Source organism: Cervus elaphus, chromosome 29 (genome assembly GCF_910594005.1).
Source record: "Cervus elaphus chromosome 29, mCerEla1.1, whole genome shotgun sequence".
NCBI classification, from domain to species: Eukaryota; Metazoa; Chordata; class Mammalia; order Artiodactyla; family Cervidae; genus Cervus; species Cervus elaphus.
Genome location: NC_057843.1, coordinates 46,118,688 through 46,131,829, shown reverse-complemented (window position 1 = coordinate 46,131,829; position 13,142 = coordinate 46,118,688). Strand labels below are relative to the sequence as shown.

Sequence of the window (13,142 nt, the reverse complement as noted above, 5' to 3'; positions counted from 1 at the left end):
TGCTGATATTTTTTATGTTTTTATTATAATAGATTTACAGTATATTAGTGTTAAATGTACAACGATTTGGTATTTTTATAGATTAGACTTCATTTAAAGTTATTATGAAATAATGGCTTCATTTCCCTGTGCTGTATGGTATATATATCCTTGTTGCTTGGGTTGCCATTTCCTCCTCCAGAGGCTCTTCCCCACCCAGGGATTGAACCTGTGTTGCTTATGTCACCTGCCTTGGCATGCGGGTTCTTTACCACTAGCACCACATGGGAAGCCCTGTTTATTTTATACATAGTAGTTTATATCTCTTAATACCACTATCTGCTCCCTCTTCCCTTCTCTGCACACTGGTAACTACTCTGATAACTACTCCTTTGTTCTCTGTATCTGTGAATTTGTTTCTTTTTTGTTACATATATTTGTTTCATTTTTTTAGGTTACACATATAAGTGATAATGTGAATAAATAAATAAGTAAATAAATTAAAAAAAGAAGAAAAGTGATAATGTGGAGCATTTATTTGTCTTTCTTTGTCTGACTTATTTCACTAAGCAGAATACCTTCTAGGTCCATCCACATCACAGATGGCAAAATTTCATTTTTTATGGCTGAGTAATATTCTATAAATATAAGCTCTTTTAAATTTAGGCATTTTAAAGATATTGAACCCAGATTTTGCTCTATATCTGAAACATTTCACCAGCATACAACTCAAATAATACTCTGGTTCACAGATATGTATGTTGAAATATATGATTAATTTACTCAGTAAGTTTATTTTAATATCATGTAACTTAAGAATTTGTGAAAACATGCTGTATTTCTTAGTTTGAGGTTTTTCTTTATTTTTGAAATGCTTTTAGTGCTTGGAATGTTCTGTAATGTCCACTCTATAAGATAAATTGATGAAAAACAAACTGAAATATGAAATCAGTTCTCTGCAAATTTGTGATTTTTTTTTTTTTCAGTATTTTAAATGCAGATATTAAGTTGTGTCTTGGTGTTTTTGTCTTGTTTTGGTCAAACTTGAATCTTGCTTTTTGACACTTAAGCTTATAATTTTATTTTATTTTTTTTATAATTTTAAATAGCTGATTCCCATTGCCTTTTCATTACTCTTTAAAAGTCTCTTTTTTTTTTTTCTCCCAACCCTAAGGTTTCGGCCTCATCAGGATGCAGACCCTGAGAAGCCACGTGTTGCTGCTTTGATTGACAGGCTCATTGCCTTTAAAAACAATGACAATGGAGCTTGGGTTAGAGGAGGAGACATTGTTGTTCAGAATTCAGCGTGGGTATTCTCTGTGAAGTTATTATCTGATGGCACTGACGTATTTATTTTTTAAGGCTATTTTTAAAAACTCAGTAGACCAAAAAGCACAGTGGTGGTTTCTGGAATCATAGTATCATTACTAATAGACAGGACAAGCTCTGAGGAAGTATGTTAACCGACTGCAAATGTTTGGAATCGTCTCATTCTGCTGCTGTTATTGGAACTGAACTTGTCTGGTGACATGAGAGCTTTTTGATGAGATTAAACAGAAACTGGGACTTTATATAACAAACATGGTCTATGTCAGAGAACTAAATAAAGATTTCGAAACTACCTGCACTTTTTTCCTTCCTCTTGGAAACTGTTTCATGATGCTCTTCCACTGCCATTCAAAACAAAAGTTGAATTCCACCTTAATAAGTCTGTTGACTTATGTTTTAACATGACTTGAGGCAGTAAGCCTCTCACTTCTTTTCCATTTGTATACTTTTAGGAGAAGCCTGAGGTATGTCGAGCTAAGATTTGGTGTTCAGGAGTTTAGAAAAATGTTTTTTTCTGGCTGATACTGATGTTAGTTGCTTGGTTTTTATCATGAAAAAAACTGACACTGTATAAAATCTGTAGAAATAATTTGGAATTAATATTGAAAAGTTTTGAAGAGAATGCTATAATCTAATTGATAAAAACTAGTATTTTTAAATTGGTATTTAATTTAATTGGTAAATTTAAATTGGTAAATTTAAAAATTGGTATTCATGGGGGATCAGTTTCAGGACCCCAATGGGTACTAAAATCTTGACGCTCAAGATCCTTATATAAAATGTTATAGTATTCAGTATTTGCAGTATTCAGTATTCAGTATAACCTATATACATCCTTCTGTATACCATAAATCATCTCTAGAGTACTTATACTCAAGACTGTAAATGCTACCTAAATAGTTGTAAATACACTGTAAATGCTATGTAAATAATTGCCAGCACTGGACAAAGTTTTGCTTTTTGGAGTTTTCTGGAATTTAAAAAAATATTTCTTATCCACAGTTGGTTGAATCTGTGGATGTAGAACACATAGATATGGGAGCCAAACTAATGATAAAAATTGTAAATATAGGTTTTTAACACATATTCTCTTTGGGCTTCCCTGGTGGCTCAGACGGTAAAGAATCTGCCTATAATGCAGGAGACCCGGGTTTGATCCCTGGATTGGGAAGATCCCCTGGAGAAAGGGATGGCTACCCACTTCAGTACTCTTGCCTGGAAAATTCCATGGACAGAGGAGCCTGGAGGGCTACAGTCCATGAGGTTGCAAAGAGTGGGACACGACTGAGTGACTAACACTTTCACTTTTCATGTGCTCTTTACTCTGTGCCAGATGCCGTTCTAAGTAGTTGAAATGAATTAGCATTTTAATGCTTTCAGATACCCTACGAGGAAGCTTATAGTGTCATTTCAACCTTTAGGTGAGAAAACTGAGGCACACACAGGTGATTTGCCCAAGGTCACACAGCTAGTAATTGGCAAAGCTGAGATTCAAACAGGTTCCTTTACTGTGGAGACTATGCTTTTAGTTATTGGAAAGTGAAATTTTTGTGTGGTCTTGGAGAGTAAATATTGTTGGAACTTCTTGAATGTTATGACAATTAAATACTTCTTACATGATGTGATAAATTAAAATGTTCCTTCATTCTCTTTAGATTTGCAGACAATGGAATAGGACTGACCTTTGCCAGGTTTGTGATTATTTAAAAAATATTTATATGTTTATTTTAAAGTTGTAAGGTAAAATAACCTTGATTTTTTTTTTTTTTGATAGCACAGGAATGCTGTATCATTTATTAACATTAAAAAAATAGCACTCGCTTCTTGATGCCACTAGAGGGCCAAAAATACATTTTTATTGATTAATTGAATTCACACCAAAGTAGGAGGTTGCTCTAGCTGGAATTGCACAGAAGGGTAGGCCCATCATATTTTTTGCTTAGAAGAAAACCCTTGAGCTTTCGATTAAAGATCTTAAGAAGTAGTGGAATAAAGAGGAAGGGAGTAAAAGTTGGAAGCAAATTAAGTGTTTTGTTTCTTAAAAGTTGGTCTCGTTTCGCAGCGGTCCTTAAGAATTGAACTTTTTATGTTACATATTTTTCCCCAGATAACAGTTACTCTCATGCCCATCTTAAACATGTTTCTCATCTCATTGTTGTGTTTAGAGCAAGTTTAGTCTCCTCCTTTGCAATATTGTTGCTTGAGACTAAAATAATTAGTTGTTGCTGCTAAATTAAATCTCATTTGTTTGTCTAATTTGCAAACCACATATTAATTTATAAGAGGTATACTCACAATTTAGAGGCACCTTTTGATGACTCACTAATATGTATTTAAGAAGCTGCTGGCACGTTGAAAATTTTTAGGTTTTTAAAGTTATAGCTTGCCTTTCTGTGTGATTAATGATTATTCTTATTTTTAACAGTGATGGAAGCTTCCCAAGTGATGAAGGTTCCAGCCAAGAGGTATCTGAATCTCTCTTTGTTGGGGAGAGCAGGAATTACGGCTTTCAGGGTGGTCAGAACAAGTATGTAGGCACTGGAGGGATAGACCTGAAGCCTCGGACATTACCTAGGAACAGGTGAGCATTGTTTTATCAGAGGAATGTTACCTTTAAACAATAAATGAAGCTCTAACCCTTACAGAAGTTTCCATAATGATCCTGAATGGATTCCCACTGTGACACTTTTCCCACCATATTTACTATTATTAAAATGACTCATGTTATTATTGCTATTTCTATGTATTATCCTCTGGGATTCTGGAGCATTAACTATTAAACATTATATATAGATGTTATTATCAGTTTTATGGGGCTTCCCTCAGTGGTAAAGAAGCCACCTGCAATGTGAGAGTCCTGGGTTTGATCCCTGGATCAGGAAGATCCCCTGAAGAAGGGAATAGCTACCCACTCCAGTATTCCTTCCTGGGAAATTCCGTGGACAGAGAAGCCTGACCGGCTACAGTCCACAGGGTCACAAGAGTCGGACATGACATAGCAACTACACAACCACATCAGTTTTATAATGAAGGAAACTATCCTGTTTATCCTTCTTGGATAAGGTCTTATGTAAGCTGGTAGTGTTTTTTTTTTTCCTTTCTTGAGCCACAGAAAGTCACCAAACCATAAACTACGGACATCAAATCAGTTTTTCCTTAATATGGTGATGTTGGTTTTAAGAAATAGCCACTGGAAAAAAGAAATTACTTACTGAAAAGAGTCCTAGAAAATGAGTTGATAGATGCCAAAGCTAACTCAGAACCTAACTAGCTTTATAATTAACAATGTTTCAGATGTTGAAAGGGTATGGGGTAGACTTTTGGCATGTTTTCTGTCAAAATAATCACAGTCATTAAAATAGTACTTAGCACTATAAGGATTCTTCAGAACTTTTGGGAAACTATTACCTAATTAATGTGTACCTCAGCTCTGAGACACAGTTTAGAGTTGTTGTCATTTTACTTGTAAGAAAACCAGGTAGAGAAAAATTAGTGTTCTAAAATCCTTACATCAGAGCTAATGTCAGATTTCATTAAGCATCAGTCCCCTTAAAGCTATCCACTGTGTCTGGATATTGGGCTAGGACAGGTTAGCGGGGTAAGGCAATCAGACAGGTGACTTCGGGGGACAGGTAGTGAATATTGGCCAAAGGGCTTAAGTAACTTCAGCAAAGGGCAGCCTATCCTTGGCCTGTCTCCCCTGTGCTTATTCTTGGGAAATACTAAATGTCTTTACTACATGCTACACTATGTGTAGAACTTCTTTTTAGTCAGACCATGGAAGCCACTAGGAGAGGAACTTCATGGATTTTTAATAGTTAACATTTACTAAATGTTTATTATGTATCAGGCCCTGTTCTGAATATTTTATTATTCATTTAATCCTTGTAAGCCTGGTGAGGTAGGTGTTGTCATCGTCCTGCTTTATAAATGAGTAACTTACTAAAAGTAGCTCACGTGGAACTCAAAACCTGTCAGTTTGGCTTCAGTGCTCTGCTCTTCGCAATTAAGGCAAAGCTGCCTCTTCTATTATGTAAATTAAAGGAAAAAAAAAGCTGTATTAGTTGGGTATGGGCTGCAGTAAAAGGGTGGGCAATTCAATTTCATTATTTTTATTTTACATTGGCCTCCAATTTTATTTCAAAATGCTGTTGCTTCTGTGCTAGGGAGGAATTTTTGAAACAAAGATTGCTGGTTGGTCAATGGGCCTAATTTTCATTTTACTGTATCTTTGCAGCCTTTTCTGTGGCAGAGGACCATTTTGCAATATATTCTTGGCTACACAAAGATAGGCATAGATTTTTAACCAGATTATTTTGACTTTCTTGCTAGTATATATGATTTTTTATTGTGAAACACTGCCAAGTTGTAAACTAATTAGTTGCTATAGAAGTCCTCTGCAATGCCATTAAAAAACTTAATAGGGGAAAAACCTAAGAGATCAAGAATATTATGGGTTTTGTACATTAATTATGGTTAATAACATATGATTAGTAAGGTAAGGAGCTTATGTTTGGACAGAAAGGAGTAAAATGAATAAAATGAATTTCTCAATCCAGCTATAGTAAGCCTTGCAGACTTATACTTTTGTACTTTTAGGTATATCATTTCTCCTTTTTATTGTCATTTAGGGGCTTGAAAGGAGGTCTCTCTCATTAAGCACAGATTTGTCTTCTTGTGCTAGAGATTTCGGAACTAAAACTAAATGGTATGAGTTATCAAAGAAAAGATCTTAATGGCGTTGATTCAAGGAAGCAGAGTCACTTCTTGGAGAGGCCTTCACTGTATCCAAAATAGCATGTCTGTCCTACTCAAGTCTATTACTATATCTTTCCTTTTCTCATGCTCTTATCTGAAATTACCCATTGTGTTTTTTTGTTTGCCTTTCTCACTGCAGTATAGGTTTCATTAGATTGGAGATCTTGCTTCATTAGCACTGTATCCTAGAATTGTACTTATTATATATGGGTTATTTAACAGTATTTATGAAACAGATATGTAAGTGAAATGCTGTTAAACAGATGGGCCCATACGCATTAAACAAAATTTTGTATTTCAACAGGACATTTCCAATTAGAGGCTTTCAGATCTATGATGGGCCCATTCATCTCACCAGGTGCACTTTCAAAAAATATGTGCCAACTTTAGATAGATATACCAGTGCTATTGGCTTCCTCATGAAGAATTCCTGGCAGATAACCCCCAGAAATAACATCTCCCTCGTGAGGTTTGGTCCACATGTAAGTATGTTCTTATGGTTCCTATACAGTGACTATGGTACCAAGAGGAGGGGTGGCACGTTTCCAGAGAAAGAAACACAAAGATAGGATTTGCACTGAGTTTTAGGATTGAGAGGTTACTCTATGCAAGAGTAACTCCTGATTTCAGGTACTCTGTCCTGCTGAGTTTAGGGTGAGAACCGAAGTCCCATGTGACCTAGAGTATTTTTGATATTTTGGTGATATCCATAAAGGGAAAATGACTTAATGTGATGATAAAGTGGTGGGAATTGTAGAATTTCATAGGAATAAGAGGACATATGATTTTGGGGAATTCAGTATAATAATCCATAAAGAGATTTGGGTTTTACCTGGTATTTTACTTTTCTAAGGCCTATTCTAAGGCCTGGGGAGCTGGAGAACAAAAGATTGGGAAAGAAGAGAAATACTGGGGTGATAGGAAACAAATTGGGTTATTTCTGATATAAACAATTGGAATATTTCTATGAAGATTGCAAAAAAGACTTAGAAATAATTGTTTACAATACAGTAGGCCCCAGAAATCATTTTCTCAGTAGTCTCACCAGTACCCTCCTTACCATCAATACATGGGCCATTCTGATTATATACCCCCAGCCTCTTCATCTTGCCACTTCTAAGATGACAGTGATGTAGAGATTGAGTCTCAGACCATCTTGCTTTCTGCTTCCAGGCGCCACAATTGTAAAGTGACTCATGGTTTTGTCGTTCATGTCCATAGGCAAACTCTGTTGTTCCCCAGTTTAAAAGAGAACTTGGGTTAGTTTACCAAAGTCTGTAACTGGTTTTTGTGAATAGCCGAGGCATGAAACAGAGGCACAGGTGCAAATTGATTGACTGGTTCTCTTCTAGACTGCCTAACTCCAGGGGAAGAGGAAGAGCTACACTGTGGACAGGGTTGCATGTAAACCGGGTGGGTCTTGGATTGCCTCTCCATTGTGGAGGTTGGCAGCTCACTTACACCCTGTATGTTCTCTCCAGCCATAGAGTTTAGTGATCACTGACATGGTCATATTGAAAAAACAGTTTTTAGATGTTACATTTGTTGCAGAGTTAGAGTTCTCGCAGCCTAAGAGAATCCATGCTGTTTAAGGCCGGTGTTTCATCAGCCTAGAATTTTCTAAGGGGCTGATGCTTTGGAACCATTTGTGAAGGGTATGTTCCGCAAATTTGTTCTTCCTAAAAAGATGAACAATTGTGTCCAAGACTTTAAGATTTAACCGTGGGAGGTATAAGTGAAGAGAGAAAAGAGTCTAGAACTAAGAACTTGGAACCATTTGTCCCACACATCACTGACTTTCCATTGAGTTGCTTATCATTTAGATGTTCAGTTGCTTTTAACACTTGCCAGGGCAATGAATGCATAAAAGCATTGTAAGGTGTATCTGCATGATTTGAATAACATTAGCCTGGAGGGCTATAGTCCATAGGGTCGCAAAGAGTCAGACACAACTGAAGCAACTTAGCACGCACCCAAAGATTCTAAATCATGTAACCTGTAGCCTGCTTTGTAGCTAGCTATGTATGATGTGTTTGATAAAGACATTGAATTAATGTTACCCAACATGAAGATTACTAAGCTGGACTTAGTCTGTGTTGAGGAGAGAAGAAAAAAAAAACCAGACACATTTCAACAGGTTCTAATGAATCCAGTGGTCAGGCAACCATACCAAGACAACATTTATACTGTTTCAGTTTGGAACTGTACTTATTTTTTGGTGGCAGGAGTCATTCACAAGTTAACTAAAACATTTGAAATAAAATGAAATGATTAGCTCAGGAGATCGAACTTGTAATATATTTTAATTTAATTGAGATATAATTTGCATACAGGGAGATGCAGAGATCTTAAGTGAAAAGTTTTTAAGTTTTAACAAATACATACGACTGCATAGTTCCTCTTTCCACAACTATTCTGGTTTCTGTTACCATGAATCCGTTTTATCTGGGGAACAGGTAATTGTTTTTAAGTTGAAAAAAGGGAAAACATCAAAGATGAAGTTGAATGCTTACTGCCTGAACTAAGGCTTCAGGAAATTTTTTTTTCCCCCCGTTCATGTCATAATTAATCAAAAATGTTGCTTGACAACGGTGCTGTGGCTCAGAACTGCATAGTCTTAAAGGAATTGTAATGAGTTGTAATGAGTGTGAAGTTGGGTTCTTGCCGGGGACGCCGGGTAACATGGCCGGAGCCCTCACGGTAGGATGTTCTTGTTTTTCACCACTCTCAGGTCTCTCTTAATGTATTCTTTGGAAAGCCTGGCCCGTGGTTTGAAGACTGTGAGCTCGATGGTGATAAGAACTCCATATTCCACGACATTGATGGCTCTGTGACAGGATACAAGGATGCTTATGTGGGAAGAATGGACAACTACCTGATCCGCCATCCAAGCTGTATAAACGTCACCAAATGGAATGCAGTGGTGTGCAGTGGGAGCTACGCCCAGGTAGGCCAGAATGCCTTGTGATACCTGATTTCCCCCCAGCTCCTGACAGCACTGTTTCTGTGAGGAGTACTTTTTAGGTCTTCGGGCTGATGGATACTTCTCAAAGCATGATTTTTTTTTAAAGTGGTAAAAAAAAGAAAAATTTCATTAGAAATCATAGACTCATAGAATTTTATTTAAAGTTCCCCCACTACAAACTGATTTAAAAGTGGAAAAGTGAGCCCAAGAGAAGTAGGATTAATTTGCACTTGGTTAAATATGGCTGGGAGATGGTTGGGGTGAGAAACCATATTTCCTGAGCCTTAGGCCAGGTTTTCTGGCTGTGGTACGCCGTGCCCCCTGAGAAGGCGTTTCATTCTTTGCTTGTAGGGTTACTGAGTGCTAAGTTGCTACAGTTGTGTCCAACTCTTTGCGAGCCTGTGGACTGTAGCTTATCAGGCTCCTCTGTCCATGGGATTCTCCAGGAAAGAATATTGGAGTGGGTTGCCATTCTCTCCTCCAGGGGATCTTCCCAACCCAGGGATTGAACCCATGTCTGTTACAGCTCCTGTATTGGCAGGTGGGTTCTTTACCACAAGTGCTACCTGGGAATCCCTTCAGGGTTATTATCTCTATTTATCACTAAATTAGGGAATCTGACTTGTGAGGCAGAATATCAGTAGGTCACACGGAAAGTAATATATTCTCAGAAACAGAGTTGGGAGTTGAAAATGAGTGGACAAGGAAGGAATCCAAGGAAATTCTGCAAATCATTATATATCTCTGAAAATATGAAGGAGATGCTATAGATTGGGAAACACTTCTTTGAAAACATTAAGCTAGTGTGCATTTGTTAACTGGATGTCAAGTATAAGAGGATGGAATACAAATCTAAGAGGAACAAGTATTATGTTCAGAAAATAGATGCTGGAACTAGACCACATGGCTTTGAATCCTGTTATTTTCTTAAATACGAGATGTGTAAGTTAATTAACTGCTCTGTGCCTCTGCACCGTGAGGATAATATTAGATTGTTTCATATGTGGCTGTTGTGAAGATAGAATGCATGAGTCCTGACGATACATTTCACCCATGGCCTGGCACATAGTGAAGTGCTTGCTGCAATTAGTATTACTTGAAGAACAGGGCTCTAAGTTGCAAAGATGATTTTAATAGTAATATTTTGGATGGATAGAAGATTGCAGAATGAAGGTACAAGTTGCCCAGAATTTTGAAGAGAGCAGAATTTTGTTTCCGTATTTTAGATGATTACATGGTCGTATTTAATAATAAAATGGATAGAAGATTGCAGAATGAAGGTACAAGTTGCCCAGAATTTTGAAGAGAGCAGAATTTTGTTTCCATATTTTAGATGATTACATGGTCGTATTTAATAATAAATGTTGAGGGAGATAAAAGAATAAAGGATAAGGATAACGGGAACACGAAGAGGAGAATTAGAGGAAGAGCAAGGTATCCTCCAAGGCAGGCTGGGCTCTGATAGTCTCAAAGGCAAGAAAGAAGCCTCTCCCTTGCTCATGTGCTGCTGAATTCTCTTATTTGTAGGATGGGTTTTTCCTGGGGAACAACCAGTTTGGTGATGGAGCACGTTTGCTGAACTCTGGCTACTTTACCCATCAAGTGTGTGTTTGTGGCTCCTGCTTTTCAATTTCTTGAGTCCCTGGAGTCTTATGGTTTCTGCCATTTAATAAGCCTTCTGTAGTAGGAGCTTCTTGAAGCAGATTTCTTTATTACTCTTCAGACTTTGAATCATGATTGTTAAAGAATGCTGTGATTCTTAAATTAAAAAAAAAAAAAACAGCTTCAAAAAGATTCTCATCAATAGACAAGACGAAGGGCTTAAGAGGGTAAGGATTAGAGAGATTTTTCTGGCTTATTTTAATGGATACTAGCTTCTTTGTTGTGGGATTTCTCATCCCCATGGGAGCAAGAGAAATCATACTTGCCTGAGTTCCAGGAAGGACCAGGAAAGGATGGAGAATTAATTATAGTAAAAAATAAAGAAGAAAAGAATGTGGTTAAAAATGTGATTTATTTTTTCATTCATTTTATTCTTAACCAGAATTGCCCTCTAAAATTAAGTAGGCTCATTAATGCCTAAGAAGATGTAGAAATTCGAGAATTAAAATAAAACAAAAATAAGAAGCTTTTAAATTCTTTGATAGCTACAGTTTTAGTTAAATTGCTAGCCATATGTATTCAAAGGTACATATATCTGTTTGTCTTTCTTAATGTGGTATGTACTCACTAATGAAGACTTTATATTTTATTTTAAATGTCTCTGTAATCTGGATTTGATATACTTGAGAATGTGAAACTGATACTTCTGTCTTACAAAGCAAAGTAGTAATTCTATTTTTTTTTTTTTTGGTTGTTGTTGTTTGTTTAATCCTGCCCATGAGGCTCTGGGAATGGTAAGATAGAAATTTTCTCCCGAGGATTTGAAATTTGGGCTGGGAGCCCAGATCTACAGCCATTTGTTGTTCCTTGGATGATAAATAGTACTGTACGTTTTTAGCAAAAATTAGAAACAACTGGATCTCAAGATAGGATAATCATTATTTAGCTATTTGTAAATATTTTTAATGGCATGTCTGCTTTTTGCTGACCCAAGGATAAAGGTACTCAAGAAGAAGGGTGGTATCATAAGGAGCATGCTGTGCTGTCCTGTGCTTACTGCTCAGCTGTGTCTGACTCTTTGTGACCCCATGGACTGTAGCCCGCCAGGCACCTCTGTCCATGGGGATTCTCCAGGCAAGAAGACTGGAGTGGGTTGCCATGCCCTCCTCCAGGAGAGCTTCCCAACCCAGGGATCGAACCTGGGTCTCCCACATTGCAGGCAGATTCTTTACTGACTGAGCCACCAGGGAAGCCCAAGAATACTGGAGTGGGTAGTCTATCCCTTCTCCAGGGGATCTTCCCGACCCAGAAATTGAACCAGGGTCTCCTGCATTGCAGGTGAATTCTTTACCAGCTGAGCTACCAGGGAAGCCCTCATAAGGAGCATGTGCCACCTCAAATCCTTAGATTTAGACGAAGGCAGGTTTTAGATATGTGTTTGGGGTGGGGTGTGTATTCTATTATATTTTATATGTAACCTTTATATAACCTCTTATTGGGTTGGCCAAAAAGTTCATTTGGGTTTTTCTGTTGCGATGTAATGAAAAAAACCCTGGAAGAACTTTTTGGTCAACCCAATGTAATGAAGTACAGGTCACATATAAACATTTAAATAAACAATAAGTAAATATAATATATTAAACACATATATTTAAATGAAGACAATCAGTCTCAAACTATATATTTCCTATCTGTATTTTAATCTTTACATGGTGTCAGTAGGGAAAAGTTGTATAGAAATAGTCAAACACAAATGAGAGTTCAGACTTTGTGGCTCAAAGAATTTATAATTCAGGAATCACTATGGGCAAAACTGTGGTATAGAGAGACAGAAAACAGAGAAGTTGTGTGGATTAAATGCAGCATTCTGCAGATGTTTTGGTACTTCTGGGGAATTCTGTTACAGGATGCTGACTTGTTTTAGGAAATTGTTCTGAGGTTTGTTCCTTGGAGAATGCATTTGGGGAAGATTTTGTTTTGGTGTAGCATGGGGCCCAAATGCCACTGGAATAAACTCAGGGCTTTCAAATTTGCCTCAGTTTAATATGTTTTTCCAGTTTTTGCAGAACGCTTTATAACTTTTTTTTTTTAATGGGTGAAAAATGACTTCTTGGGCTGATGCAGGTCATGGAAAATCGAAAGCCAAAGCTCTAAGATATTTTAAATTTCCACCTCTTATTTCAGAGGAAAACCTTTCAGATTTAACTAGAGGGTATCAGTTTTCACATTAATTTACTAATTTTTTATATGTGTGTACTTCAGATTGAGGGATTTCTTTGACACGCTATGTAAACCACAGAGGTTTTATATTCTGATGAATAAGCTGGCCTGTTGTGGAAGAGATGATGAAGATCTTGGCTAGCAGAACACATAGTCTGTTTTTACCGTTTCAGTTTAAGTAGGCTTCATTGTAAGTGGAGCTTAGGATGAAGTTGGCTGCTACTCATTTTTGTCTGGCACAGATCGTAGAATCTCTCTTTTGAAAGTAGAGACACTTGACTTTTGCTAG

At 37.1% G+C, this 13,142-nt stretch overlaps 1 protein-coding gene across 1 annotated transcript in view; it reads left to right on the top strand.

Annotated features, from left to right (window-relative positions):
* Nucleotides 1–13,142, top strand: part of CEMIP2 (cell migration inducing hyaluronidase 2) — a 75,746-nt gene that overhangs the window by 44,864 nt on the left and 17,740 nt on the right. The window contains exons 13-17 of the mRNA XM_043890717.1: nt 1,154–1,285; nt 2,964–2,999; nt 3,734–3,889; nt 6,371–6,548; nt 8,798–9,013. Of these exons, the coding sequence (XP_043746652.1) occupies nt 1,154–1,285; nt 2,964–2,999; nt 3,734–3,889; nt 6,371–6,548; nt 8,798–9,013 (718 nt within the window). The remainder of the gene's footprint in view (nt 1–1,153; nt 1,286–2,963; nt 3,000–3,733; nt 3,890–6,370; nt 6,549–8,797; nt 9,014–13,142) is intronic.